Raw genomic sequence first — 14,733 nt, 5'->3', positions numbered from 1 at the left:
AGTAACAAATTTCTTATATCCAATAATCATTGTTTATGTATTAATTACTATGGTTTGATATTTGTAGGTGTTGTTTTTTAAGGAGCTGAACTGGTCATACTATCACATATGGCATAAAGGTTTAGAACCATTCTCCGGGAGAGAGTATAAAACGATGCAAGTTATTGGCCCCACACAAAGCAAATCGTAAGTATTAGTGTATGTTCCATAATAATTCTATTTGCCTTTTCTATGATGGATTGTGCATTTGTTTTGTAGGTTGGATTGTGCTTTTTTTATAATGCGCTATACAGAGAGTTTGATGTTCCGGAGATCTACAGACTTTGTACAAGCTGATATGAGAGCTTATAGATTTAGACTTGGACACAAAATCATGTCTGACAAAAACTTTAAACTATAGAAATAGTGAACAATTGTAAAAATTTATTGTAGTAATGATTTACTGTTTGTGTAACTAAAATTTATGGTGAATAAAATTATTGTAAATTAAATTTATAAGAAAGGATACCATACCAAGGCCACTTTGGGCCTGATATGTTTGGATATCAGGCCCACGTTGGGCCTGATATCCAAGCATATCAGGCCCAACGGACGCTGATTGTATTTTAAATTTTTTCCAACACCTATAAATATTTAAACATTTATTTGCCACCAGATTCTAAGTCCTTGCAACTCCAGAATACCACTAGAGCTGAAATGGGTCCAATCCGATGTGTCTAGGTCCATCAGTGGGTTTTGACCAAAACCCACTGATGGCCCTCCCCTACTTGAATTTTCATGAAATCAAGTCCCCTGTGAAGGTCTTGGTGGGGAGATGGTATTTATGGTGTCAAACATAATTTATATACCATGGATTACGAAGTATGGCTCCGTGCCAGTTACCATTTATAAGTGCCAAGGCCACTTTGGGCCTGATATGCTTGGATATCAGGCCCACGTTGGGCCTGATATCCAAGCATATCAGGCCCAACGGAGGCTGATTGTATTTTAAATTTTTCCCAGCACCTATAAATATTTAAACATTTATTTGCCACCAGATTCTGAGTCCTTGCAACTCCAGAATACCACTAGAGCTGAAATGGGTCCAATCCGATGTGTCTAGGTCCATCAGTGGGTTTTGACCAAAACCCACTGATGGCCCTCCCCTACTTGGATTTTCATGAAATCAAGTCCCCTGTGAAGGTCTTGGTGGGGAGATGGTATTTATGGTGTCAAACATAATTTATACACCATGGATTACGGTATGGCTCGCCGCTTGCCATTTATAAGTGTCGAGGCCACTTTGGGCTGATATGCTTGATATCACGTGGGCCCTCGATATCCAAGCATATCGGGCCCAACGGAGGCTGATTGTATTTTAAATTTTTCCCAGACCTATAAATATTTAAATAATGATTTGCCACCAGATTCGAGTCCTTGCAACTCGAATACCACTAGAGCTGAAATGGGTCCAACTGACAGGTCCATCTGGGTTTTGACCAAAACCCAGATGGCCCTCCCCTACTTGGATTTTCATGAAATCAAGTCCCCTGTGAAGGTCTTAGTGGGGAGATGGTATTTATGGTGTCAAACATAATTTATACACCATGGATTACGAAGTATGGCTCCGTGCCAGTTGCCATTTATAAGTGTCAAGGCCCAACGGAGGCTGATTGTATTTTAAATTTTTCCCAGCACCTATAAATATTTAAACATTTATTTGTCACCAGATTCTGAGTCCTTGCAACTCCAGAATATCACTAGCGCTGAAATGGGTCCAATCCGATGTGTCTAGGTCCATCAGTGGGTTTTGACCAAAACCCACTGATGACCCTCCCCTACTTGGATTTTCATGAAATCAAGTCCCCTGTGAAGGTCATGGTGGGGAGATGATATTTATGGTGTCAAACATAAATTATATACCATGGATTACGAAGTATGGCTCCGTGACAGTTGACACGGAACAGTGCACACCTTTTCTTTTCTACCCTATGGAAGGTGACTATTAAAATTGATGTTATTTTATTATTTTGATCAGGCCCCTGTAAGAATGCTTGGAGTTTATATTAGGGGGAGATAGAATACTACTTTATTAAATGATATTCATATCAGGCCCACGTTGGGCCTGATATGCACTCATATCAGGCCCACGTTGGGCCTGATATCCAAGCATATCAGGCCCAACGGAGGCTGATTGTATTTTAAATTTTTCCCAGCACCTATAAATATTTAAATAATGATTTGCCACCAGATTCTGAGTCCTTGCAACTCCAGAATACCACTAGCGCTGAAATGGGTCCAATCCGATGTGTCTAGGTCCATCAGTGGGTTTTGACCAAAACCCACTGATGGCCCTCCCCTACTTGGATTTTCATGAAATCAAGTCCCCTGTGAAGGTCATGGTGGGGAGATGGTATTTATGCTGTCAAACATAATTTATACAACATGGATTACGAAGTATGGCTCCGTGCCAGTTGGCACGGAACAGTGCACACCTTTTCTTTTCTACCCTATGGAATGGATTACTACACTCCCTTTGTGCATGTTTTAACACATCTATATTTCACTACATATTAATGTGACTTTGAAATTACGAACCCCTTCCTGTTGAATTGAAATGTATCGCATTTTTATTTGACACAATGACACAATGGAGATATGGTGTGAAGTATTATTTCTGCCTTGCAGGTGATGGTTTACACTTCTCATACCTACCATAAAACTGTAACACAAACTAAATACTCCATAAACGTATATAACAGAAACATCACTTTTAACAACTGTTTGTCTTACAAACCTATTTATGTACTTCATACAAAACATATGCCTCAACTCCTCCAATTTACAATTCAGTCAAGATGGCGGCATTCTACAGGTCCTCTGATTATGGCCCAGTTGTTTGCACCTGCTGCATTTGATTTTTACCTTCCCATTATGTTTTGACTCGATCCTTGCCTTCTTTCGCCTACCAGGCTGCACAAGGCTACGGGGACATAACACTATAATGTTGTTGACACCCCTAGGCCAAAATTCTTTGCTTCGACAAGGGTAAATACGATCCATGTATGTCATTTTCCAATTATGTGAATGAAAGTAATGCTCACAATATGGGAGTGTATCCATGTTCTGGTGAATTATGACGGCATTTGCATGTGAGCAAGGCAATCCTGAAATTTGAAACTCCCCACAGTTACAATATTTCCTCTCCAAATCAACAATGTATGAAGCACCCCATGTCTCTACTTCCATTTCGGATTGAGAGTAGGGGTGGACTTTATATCGTCTATCTTTCTCTCTCCTTGATTGCATTTCTTTGGTAGCATGAGGTGTCAACGCTACATACCATTTCGACGCTTCCTCCTTACGGTTCTGAACCATTGAGCTACCTTTCTTACGGTATTATCAATTAACTTGTTTATCGAAAGTTCACGTCTCCTTGAACAAAGCATTTAAACTCTCTACACAATTGGTGGTTAGCATTGTGTACCTTCTCCCACTAAAGTGTGCATTAGCCCATCTTTTAGGGTCAATGTTCTGAAGCCACTTATGAGCATCTGGATGTTTTTCAAGCATGGACTGCATTATGAGATCATATTGTAGTGTTATGTTTGCTCGAGCAGCTGCCCAAAACAACCCTAAACCTGACCTACTGCCAGTATCTGTTACCATATTGCAAGACATGTGGTGGCAACAAAAAGCATGATGGGCAGTAGGGTATACTTTCCTAACTGCTGCTATAATGCCTCGATGTCTATCTGATACTATACTCATTGACTCTGGATCAACATTAAAGAATCTCTTCGTATGATCCAGAAACCACTCCCATGCAGACCCACATTCAACTTCAGCGATTCCAAAGGCTACTGGGAGGACATTGTCATTAGCATCTATTGATGTAGCCATCAACAACACACCCGGATATTTGCCTCTTAGGTGTGTGGCATCAATTCCAATTAATTTACGCAGATAAGACTTAAATACTCTCCTACAAGCTCCAAAACCCCAAAAACATCGTTGGAACTGATTATCCCCATTCCTGTGTAGTGCAACATAGGTTTCAGGATCTCTTACTCTTAACTCACGCAGATATAGTGGAAGATCTCTATATGCTTGATCATAATCTCCAACAACTTTCTTCATCGCTTTCTCTCGAGCTATGTAAGCTTTTCTGTAGGATATAGTCACTCCGAACCTAGCTTTTATATCTGCTATAATCATACTTGGCTTGTATTGTTCATTAGCAAGAAATTGCTCTTCAACAAAAGAAGCTACAAAGGATGAAGAGCATGCTTGATGATCAGCACTTTCCCTAATGGTGCCACATTGGTGTTCCTTTATATATTTCGTAACAATGAACTCGACATCCCCCTGGCAACTACTCTCCACTTACACGGTTGATTGAAGCAGACAGCTTTTACTTTATTTTTTCGAGTATCAACTGGGTTATATCTCATATGTTTAACCATGGCATGCTTCACAAGTTGATTCTTGAACTCTTGTCGAGACTGAAATATCTGTCCTACAAAAAATTCATGCTGATCTGTTGCCTCTTCAATTGGCCTTTGGAGCAATCGAGAATTTAGAATATATGGATCATCAGCTATTGGGAACTCCTCCTCTAAGTCACTATACTGCTCTTGAGATATTTCATATTGTTCAATCTGCATATCATCAGCAAAGAATTCTTGTACATTTGTATTGCATTGCATTTCCTCTCCATTTCGGTTATAATACCCTTCCTCCTCACTCCAACTAGGCTCATAGTAATCAACAAGTGTTGCACACGGGTTCAGAACCTCATCTTCTTGAATACTAGCTTCTTCATTTAGATCAAATGTGAAATTACTGCTCGTATTTCTATTTGTGTTATGCACACAATTATACTGTGAAGATGATGGAATATTTGTTCTGGATACTTCTCCTACATTATCTGCATGTCCAATGCTAGAAGTTGCATCAAGAGTATTCCATATCTCAGATAGAATTTCGTCATATCATCCCCGATAAATAAATTAAAAAACTATTTTAGTAAATTTGCAACTACATAATCATTTTTTGTAGTTAAATTGTAATTTTGCTCAAACTAGGAATGGTCTGATGTAAAAGCAAAGTTTTAACCACATAACACATTATCGATATCAGGTTCTACGTGAGCCTGATATCATAGATATCAGGCCCACGTTAGGCCTGATATCTATGATATCAGGCCCACGTTGGGCCTGATATCTATGATATCAGGCCCATGTTGGGCCTGATCTCATAGATATCAAGCCACTTTTGAAGCAGATACTTCTTGTAAACTAGGATCATCACTGACTAAACCCTAGCCAAACTTAACTATCAACGTCAAAAACTAACATGAATTAAATCGATTAAGTCTTCTATTACATCATAATTCAGGTGTTATTGAATATTATTCCCCACACAACCAAAATTAACCATAATACCACTTTTTGATGCCACCCTTCACAGACAAATGGTGTACTTTTTATTTACCTTCACTACCCTATTTTACAGTAAAAAAATCCATACATACATGTCTAAATCTTTAAATGTGTGCTTCTACTCATTTCCCTCTTGCAAGAAGTTTGTCCTTCTCGGCTGACCTTCTTAACTTAATTTGTCCTTGGTCTCCTCTAGCAACTCTTACGCAATTATGCCATAAACCTAACTGGTCTATTGCAATCGTCAACCACCACAAGCTGTAATGGCAAGCGCAGGGTTCATATTTTTTTTTCTTTCAAGTTTATAACACCACACAGAGGGACGAAGGGAGAGAGACGGTGAGAAGACGTGTATCCGAATCACAAATTATTTTTCTATTCTACTTTCGGCTTGGATGCTTGGAAAAATGTGTTTGAAAAAGGCGGTTGCCAGGTTAGCCAGAGGGGTAATCTGGAGATTGATTTTGGTAAACTCCGCCTTTTGGTAAATACAAAACTGTGATGCGTTTTTTGGTAAATACATTAACCGTAGTACGTGTTTTGGTAAATTGTCGTTCATACATTAACCATTGAGTCATGTCCAGGGATTGGAAAATAAACCTGGCTTATATGGTAAAAGATGATTCGTTTACCCCAGCGCCCTTGTCAATCTGTCCCTAGGTCAATACAGAGAAGATAAATCATAAATAACTACTAACTATTAGTATAAGTGGTCAAGATATAAACGAAAACATGTTCGAATATATCAAATTTCAAATAAAACTTTATATGATAATATCTTATGTCTTTCACCGTCATAGGAGAACGGAAAAAATATGACTTAATTATGGCACAAAAGGTAAATACGTTCGTCTCCAACGCCCCTATCAATCCGTCCTAGGGTCAACACGAAGGAGGTAAGGAAAAAAAAATATGACTTAAGAATGATATGGTGATGACTTGATTATGCTGGTGCTAGATGGAAAACATATAAATTAGATATATGATACTAATTTTAAAAATAAAAAAATATTAGGAATCGATGAGAGAGAAATAATAATGTAATATCTTATTCAGCCGAATGCATTTACATTTATCGATAAAAAAAATTATGTATTTTGATTTTATTTTATTTTCAACGAAGGCACATCCTCACGCTGAGCGAAGCGGAATGATGGCGTTGTGTCTCACTACCATCTTTTCCTCTTCTCCTCCTCGGCCGGTGCAGCTACTCGGCGCCCTTCGTCGCCGCTCCTCCGCTTTTTCCCTGATCCGGCAGAAGGTTCCGAGGCCCACCTCGACCAGAACTTTGAATGGTGCCCTTTTCATCAGTTGCTCGGTGGCAGATCGGAACGGCGGAAAGGACCGAACTGGTGGTGGTGGTGGTGGAGGAGAGGTGGAACCGATATGGGCAGCGTTGATCCCACGTGGCGTAGGGGTTGGGCCCGAGAAGGTCCTCAGACTCATTGCCGGGGCTACTTCCAGCCCTATCTGCCAGTTCATCGAGTCTCCACGCACTTTTCTCCACTCCGTTGATCCACGTATCAAATTGGTAGTGGTTTTATTTTCTTCTTAGTTTTGCTTATCTTTGATTGAATAAAAATTTGCTCTTGACAATGCATTTTTTGATTTAGTATGAGAAAAGCAAATCACTCCATAGTAGTTGAATATCTAGATCGATGACTAATCTGAGTTTGTTAGTTTTAGGCTGCTTGGGCCTGATTTATAGAATTCTCAACCCTAACTTGGCATTGACTTAGTTTGTTTTGGGAAAAAAAAAGTTATTTTCAAAACGCCCTAATGTTTAACTTTTTTTTTTTCCTTTCAAAATGCCTTAAGGTTTAATTAATGTCAAAAAATCCCCTAAGATTTCCATTTTGTTATCAAATACTCCCTTATTGATAATTTAGTATTCACGAGGTCATTTAAGAGTATAAAATAGGTACTTTAGTGTTCAATAGGGGATGTTTTGACGGCACAATAGAAACCTTAGGAGTGTTTTGACATTGATAAAACCTTTGGGGCGTTTCTAAAAGCTATTAAATGTAAACATCTTTTGGTATGTTGATGTTCTACTCAAACAACATGTATTAAAATTTGCAGAATGTTTTTCTGTTAAATCATTAAATAGGTCCAATTCTTTATGATAAACGTTAGACATGATATTAGTCACAAGGTAGAGTTCTATTTCTTTTATTAATTCTGAATTGCTGACTCAAATGATGCCTCTTCTAGCTCTTCTATGAGTGGCTGGGCATGAGCTTCCTTTGGGTTTTGTTCATAATGTCCCTTCTTTTATTTGTGCTTTCATCTCTTATTTTATTTTCCCTTTTTCTTGTGTAAGATTTATGTGAAGAAGCCAGAAAGGAGAAACTGATTCTTGCTTCTTGTAGTTTTGTAACATCATTTACTTCCAAATTTATAAATTTCCCTCAGCTTCTAATGTCTTCCACCATTTTCTTACACCCTTTGGCCATTTCAGTGCAGGGAGGTAAGAAGCAATAGTTTAGCTAAAGAGCTAGAGAAACAAGAATATAATGAAAACAATATTATGAATGTTAAATCAATAAAATGTTTCAACAAGTTAGCTAAATCAAGAATAGGGATAATATCCATGTATCTGACTCCAAATAATCGGGATTAATTCAACTTGATGATGGTGATGATGATTGTATATTTTATCTTTTTGTATTTTTTTGTTCCAATACCAAATCAGTCTCTCAAGTGTAATTTACTGCATTTTGATGTTTATCTGATTAACAAAGTACTCTGCTTGTGCTTTGATGTTGGAATAATACCTGTAAGAGTATGCCAACACTTTACTGTTTCATTATATCCATATTGGTGTGCCTATTTTCCTCTTATTTATATTTTGTTATGTTATCTTTCCATGTGCAACTTCAGTTGTATATGCTTAAAATTTTAGCTTTGCAGGCATGGTTGTTGGCCCTTGTTATCTTACCAGCAAGATCACATATCTATATGCGCCTCGGTTTGGTCTTGTATCTTACTGTACTGTCAATCTGGATCCTTCCAAATCGTATTTGGATGGTAAGCTTGTAAGTTTGGGATTTTCTCACTGTCCAGAGTACATTTGATAGACCGTTTGATTACTACAATATCTTTTTGTTTTTCCTTGGGGGAGGCTAACATTAAAGTTAAGTTAGTAGGAATACTGAAATGTTAGGTTTGATAAGAAGAACAAGTGGATTTTGCAGGAACATAACTACACAAGTTCTGATTTTTTTTCACTGTCCAATCTATATTTGATCATAAACGTTTTGATTGCTGCAATATTTTGTTTTTCTTTTGGGGAGGTTAACATTAAAGTTAAGTTACTGAAATTTTATGTTTGATAAGAAGAACAAGTGGATTTGCAGGAATGCACAAGTTCTGATTATGTTTTTATGAGGCTTTTGCACCATTTTTTCCTTTTTGAACCAAATAAACTCCAAGAAACAGCCTCTTGCAAAAAGCAAGGTAAGGCTGCGCACAATGGATCCTTCCCCAAGACTCCGCATGGTGGGAGCTTCGTGCACCGGGCTGCCCTTTTAGAGCTAAGATAGTGAAAAATAAATTCACTTCTGGTTTTATCTAAAAATTTATGTAGCAGTAAAATTACAAATTGGTTACTAACATTTACAACAGACGCCCTCACATTGGTGGATTAAGGATTGCTTGGGTTTTTTTTTTTGGCAACAAACCTGTAAAAATAGTTTTCTCAATTTGCATCAGTTTTCTAGGCATACACTTTCTTTTGACTTTAGTACACTGAAGTTTTTGGTATCTCATTCTTTTGATGATTCTTTATTCTATCTACGCTCCAACATCACATGAATTCATAGAACTACCATTTATGAAATGCAAGCTATTCTACATTTAACAAAATCGTCTAATCTACTTCAGTTTGTTTTAGATCATAGAGTTTATAGAACGCCATTCCTAGCATCTTAAATAGATACTTTAGTTTTCATTTCACCTCCAAGAATGGGTATTTTTGTCTCTGCCATGCTAAAATCTCTTAAGCATAATAAGACTCATTATTGTCAAACCTTAAACAACAATATTAATTCTTTGAGGCATTTGAAATAATATCATGGAAAATTGTTATGTGTTGTCATGGTTATTTATTGAGATATATCGGCTCAAGGCACATATGCATTTTTGCAAAGCCAAAAAAGCTAGGGTGTGTTTACTTCTTGTAAAAAAATTTCAGTTCTACTAATCCACAATAGAGAATATAGAAAAATAATAAACAAGAAAAAAAATCACTATATTTTTTTACTTCTCTATGACCAAACTCTATTTTCTACTTAAGATGTCTTATTTCCCCTAAAAATGAAAAGAAAAAGTGCTATTAAATATAAGTTTCATGAATTGCTTCCTTTTCTATTAAAAGGAAAATCGAAAAGTTGGAAACTTTTTTTGAACTTTTCTCTACTTTGTAGGATCAATTGGGCAGAGTGGCATTGCTTTCAGGAATTTTGTTCATCATGCTGGGATTTGGTTCAGATACTGTACCCTCACTTGCCCAGTTGAGAACTCCTCCACCATCCATTACGGGACTCCCAAACATTCCATCATCCTTAGGAAGCTACTCATATACAATCATGAAGCTAGGCCCACTGCAATTTACAAGGAAAGGATTGTCAGTGGCTAGTACATCGGCTTGTTTATCCTTCACTGTATAATTCTCACCCTTTGTATTTACTATTCTTGTCATTCTTATTTTTCTTATCTTTTGTTGGATGACCATAGCATTGATTTCTATGATGGATTCAACCTGTACTAGTTAAATTGAAAAATCATTTGTGGCATTTGTTGGTGTTGGGACAATTCAAAGGCCACTATAATTAGTCAGGCCAAATTGATTAGAGTTGAATTTGTTAGGAGTGGAGAGAGCTAAAATTTCCTTTTTAGCATAATTAAAATGATATAGAGATCTGGATACTAGAAGTGATAAAACCTTGATACAGTAGGATAGAATTCGATGGTAATGTCTGAATTTTATTGTATTCTAAGCCTTAAGGCCCAAACTCAGTATTCATGCAATTGATAAGGTGTTTAAATGAAGGCAACTATATGAAAGTGGCAAGGGCTATGAGAATCTTTTAATCTCACTTGGCAAATGTTTCTTGGATTTCTGTTCTTTTTTGATATGGAATAGGAATAAATCATCAAATTCTCGACAGCATTTCTGAACCCTATGGTGCAATTTTCATTATGCCAATGTTTTATACTTGGTTTCGGAGGAAAAAACTAGTCTCAGATAAGATAATCCTTCCCTGGCAAAGACTATCAAATACATTGCTCACAGATTAAGCATACTATCAGTCTTCCGATTCCAATGTCAATTACTTTGTTGCTCATCCGTGCGGATTGTATGATTTCATTTTTCCTCTTCTGATCATTTTATTTCAACTTAGCTGATCTTGGTATATCAATTACACGTATTTGTAGCATATGTCTGGTAACTGATTGTTCATATTCCTTTCATAAAGATCTTCCAAAGTGCAAGCCTGTGCTTAACAACGACAATGCCTGAGCAAATTGCTTCTGCTCTTCGATGGTTTATGGCCCCTCTGTCTCTATTGGGTACCCCGGTATCCGAGATAATACTTACTCTCCTGCTTTCTTTAAGATTCATTAGTCTGGTCTTTGATGAGGTAAGTTGTGATGTTAATCGTTACATATTAAATATTCATTAGTTATTTCCTGAAGTGTATCCTTGTATGCTTATGATGCGCTTAATGTTCGCAGGTACGGAGTGCTGCGTTAGGTATTATTGCACGTCGCATATGCTGGCATCAGTTAACACTAATGGAAACATTGGATGGTACATATCGTCTTCGATATATATAGCCTATGAATATCTAAAGCTTACACACTCTAACTGGTGTTGCAGCAATTTAATTAAAACTTGTAGAAATTATAACCAAAACTTTTTGTGTTATTAAATTATGCAGTTTTCTTTTTATATGTTGGCCGGATTTTCAAAAACATATTTAGTCACGCAGAGCAAATTTCCAAGGTTAGTTTTCTGTCTGCTATAGTCAATTCATTGGATCTCATGATTCATACTTCACATTGACATACAATATGTTTGGATAAAGTGGAACAACATTACAACCACATGAAATGGAACATACAATTTGTTTGGGAGCATTCAGTTTGTTTGTTCATCACGTTACGAACTTTATACAAAGTTACTTGGCCATTTTCGGTGGATGGAACCTATAGTGGACCGAGTGAGCTCTATTGTCACTGCTATTGATGCTCCAGTCAAGCGGCTATTTGTCACAAGTTTGAATGATTGTGCTTTACAGTTTGTGATTAGTTACTTTGCAACTCACCTCGAACTAAGGTTGTGTACCTACGATGTCAGTTCATTTACAAAGTCAGATACATATTTAGTCAATGCTATTTGTAGAGTGGGGATTTCTAATTGAGAGAAAACTTCACTCTGCAATCCGGAATTTGCCGTCTTAACTTTTTACCCTTCGAACCTTTTGAAAATCATACTAGTTTACCCAGAGATTAACATCGTTAGTTCAAGGTAAACAGTCTATGGTAAAATGAGTAGTAAAATTTCATTTTTGCCCATGCAATTTATTGACTTTTTCAAAATATCCAATTTTTTATATCGTCCAAATGCCTTCCATAAACTCTTATCATGTTACACCCTGACTATAACACAATTAATTTTCTTGTTGGAGGAAACATATGGCATACATGTGGCATACCCACCATCTAATTATGCCATCAGATAAATTAATAAATTATGGTTGGCAAAATTGGCTGATACTATCGATTTGGATTATGATCAGCCATTGTTGATACAATTTTGAGCGAGAAATAGGATTCCCCTCTCAAGGTTTACCATACTCACAGATGAACTCATAGTACATAATCATCTCTGTTCATTAGCTTGCCAGATCTAATGGTGGCTACACCATCACACAATTACGATTAGATTCACTTTAATATCAATTGTCATAAATTACTTAGATGAAAGAATCGAATCATTGAATTGTTAGGCTCAACAATGACCCAAAATGTTTAAGCCAAGTTGATCGTAACTCACTCGTCTAACTTTGTGAAGCTCCTTTATTAGTATACAATTCATAATGTTAGAGTAAACTAAAGACTAAAGTGAAGTGTCAGATTGTTACTTGGCTATTTGCTCTCTGATTGCTTTGGGATGTGCGGGGAAACTTCTTTCCTGGAAGAATGGTGACTAATCAATCAAAACTGTTTGGTTGAAAGAATCGATCTAATTGTCAACTAGATTTTGTCCATAAAGCTTCTTTATTAGTCTACAATTTATCGTGTTAGAGTAAGCTTTTGTTGCTAGTTGTAGCCCTTGAAAGGAAAGGGTGATATCAAAATTTCACTTTTCAAGATTTAACTTTTTTTTTTTCATCTGAAGCACCAATCCCTATTGCATAGCTGTCAAAAGTAAACATATTTATTGAATCTCTATTTTGAGCAGGCCATGATCGCTAGAGGTTTCCGCGGTGACTGTGATTCACACAAGATTTACCTCTTCTCTGATTCCTCACTTGGTTTTGTTGATTTCCTCTCGATATTTTGCCTTCTCAGTCTAATCGGTGCAGCTATATTGTCAGAGCAGCTCCTTGTTTAACATTCAGTAAGCACGCAATTTAGTGATGTTTTTTCCTGACAAATACAAGTATCCACATAACAACTGAAGAAAAGAAGACTTTACATCCTCATCTGTTCTGTTGTACGACTGACCGAGGTATCTTCCTCTGCTATCATTATGTTGACTCACGAGCATTCTCATGCATACCTGAATGTGTACTTATCGAAAAAGCAATAATGTTCATCTGCTGAAACTATGATTGAGGAAGCTCCAATTCGACACTGAATTTAGTGAAACTCATGCAGTTCAAGATGGGGAAGAAGGAACAGGGGTTTGTCGAAATCATTCAGAAGATTTCATTCACCAACATTCCTTTTCCAAGTTGCGGATATTGAGATTTTTATAACTACTCACAAGTCGGATGAACTTGGTGCAGTATTTTACAGAGCATATCTTGAAGAACTGTTGCTGATGAACAAAACAGTTGCAACATTCTTGTTCTTTGGCATGGGTTGAGCTCTCCTTTCCTCTTTACCGCATCTTTCTTCCCCAACTCGATTCACAAACTACATCGATATGAATTAGTAATATGGCGTGTTTGTTAGATTTGTAGATCCTTCCAACTTTCATTGTTCTTCTGAATAGAGCATCTCTTCTGGATGTGACAAACTTTTTCACTGTGTTCTTCTTGGCACAATGTTTGCCACTAAAATGTAAGTTTGTGATTGGGTTAGATAGACCATTTGTGTATCCACAATTTTTTTATTTAATTGGCATCAGATATCTATAAATTCTTGTAGTAAAATCTATCAAATTCATGATGATTAAAATTTTCATATAAATTGTTTACACCTAATCGAACAAGTTAAGTAGACTGAATAAGCTGAATAAGTTGGGTGCAGTTTTGGTGATGAAGTAGGCCGGTTGGCTTAGTCAGATTAGTCTGACACACCCGAGGTGATTGAGTTTAACAAATATATGAGTCGGGGTTGGATCGATTGATCAGACAAGTGTCATAAAATAAGTTCCATAAATTATTTATTTTTATGTAATATTTTTTCAATCAAAATGAAATAAATAAATATTTTATTCCATTTTTTTTCGAAAATTATATTTGCATCCTTGTGTATTGCTACAATTGTTCATTATTAGTTTTAGCTGGCAACACTTATATCTAACTTACATGTCCATTAATTTTGAGTGGTCTTGATATTATTATCCTTTCGCGACATGCTAAGGAGGGTGAATAATCCTGTACAAATCAAGTAAATAAAAAAAAATCTTTTTTGGATTAAAGTTTTATAAATCTAACACTTGCACAAGTATAATAAAGAAATTAAAAGATAGAGGCATCGAGAATTTACTTAGTTACAATCGGGGAGGTTGTTAATCCAAAGAAGTAAAGTGCACTAGTTTCTTCTTCAAACGGAGAAACTTCTTTACAGTAATGACAGCACAAAATTAGAAAGCTAAATAGAAAACTAAAAGCGTATAAGTGTTGTTTCAAAGTTGCTTGTTCTTCCTTAACTTCTAAGAGCAAGGTTGTTTATATAGCCCTTCTCGGGGCGCCTGAAAGCGTTCCAGACGCCTAGAATGGGATAGAATTTTATCTCTAACATAACATTCAAACGCTACGTCAAAATGGTTAAGAATCGGGTTTCGGGCGCTCGGAGTCCGGGCACCCCGACTTGGTCCAAGCACCCCAAGGTTGAAAGTCAACATTTT

The 14,733-nt window shown here is 36.8% G+C and overlaps 1 protein-coding gene across 2 annotated transcripts; it reads left to right on the top strand.

Annotated features, from left to right (window-relative positions):
* Positions 1 to 6,533: 6,533 nt before the first annotated feature.
* LOC122052101 (protein ABCI12, chloroplastic-like) lies at positions 6,534 to 13,813 on the top strand. 2 transcript variants are annotated; one of them, XR_006131811.1, is made up of 8 exons: positions 6,535 to 6,954; positions 8,337 to 8,453; positions 9,851 to 10,087; positions 10,904 to 11,068; positions 11,163 to 11,238; positions 11,369 to 11,433; positions 12,895 to 13,164; positions 13,314 to 13,813. XR_006131811.1 is itself a non-coding variant. In XM_042613504.1 (7 exons), exons 1-7 carry the CDS (start codon positions 6,574 to 6,576, stop codon positions 13,045 to 13,047), a joined length of 1,194 nt encoding a protein of 397 aa, XP_042469438.1. In that variant the 5' UTR covers positions 6,534 to 6,573; the 3' UTR covers positions 13,048 to 13,813. The 2 variants fall into 2 exon arrangements, 1 of the variants encoding a protein (XP_042469438.1); XM_042613504.1 differs by having other exon boundaries at positions 6,534 to 6,954; positions 12,895 to 13,813.
* The last annotated feature ends 920 nt before the right edge of the window (positions 13,814 to 14,733 follow it).

The sequence above is a fragment of the Zingiber officinale genome, chromosome 3A, assembly GCF_018446385.1.
Source record: "Zingiber officinale cultivar Zhangliang chromosome 3A, Zo_v1.1, whole genome shotgun sequence".
NCBI classification, from domain to species: Eukaryota; Viridiplantae; Streptophyta; class Magnoliopsida; order Zingiberales; family Zingiberaceae; genus Zingiber; species Zingiber officinale.
Note: the sequence above shows the minus strand (reverse complement) of the source record. Positions and strands in the feature narration are given on the sequence as shown.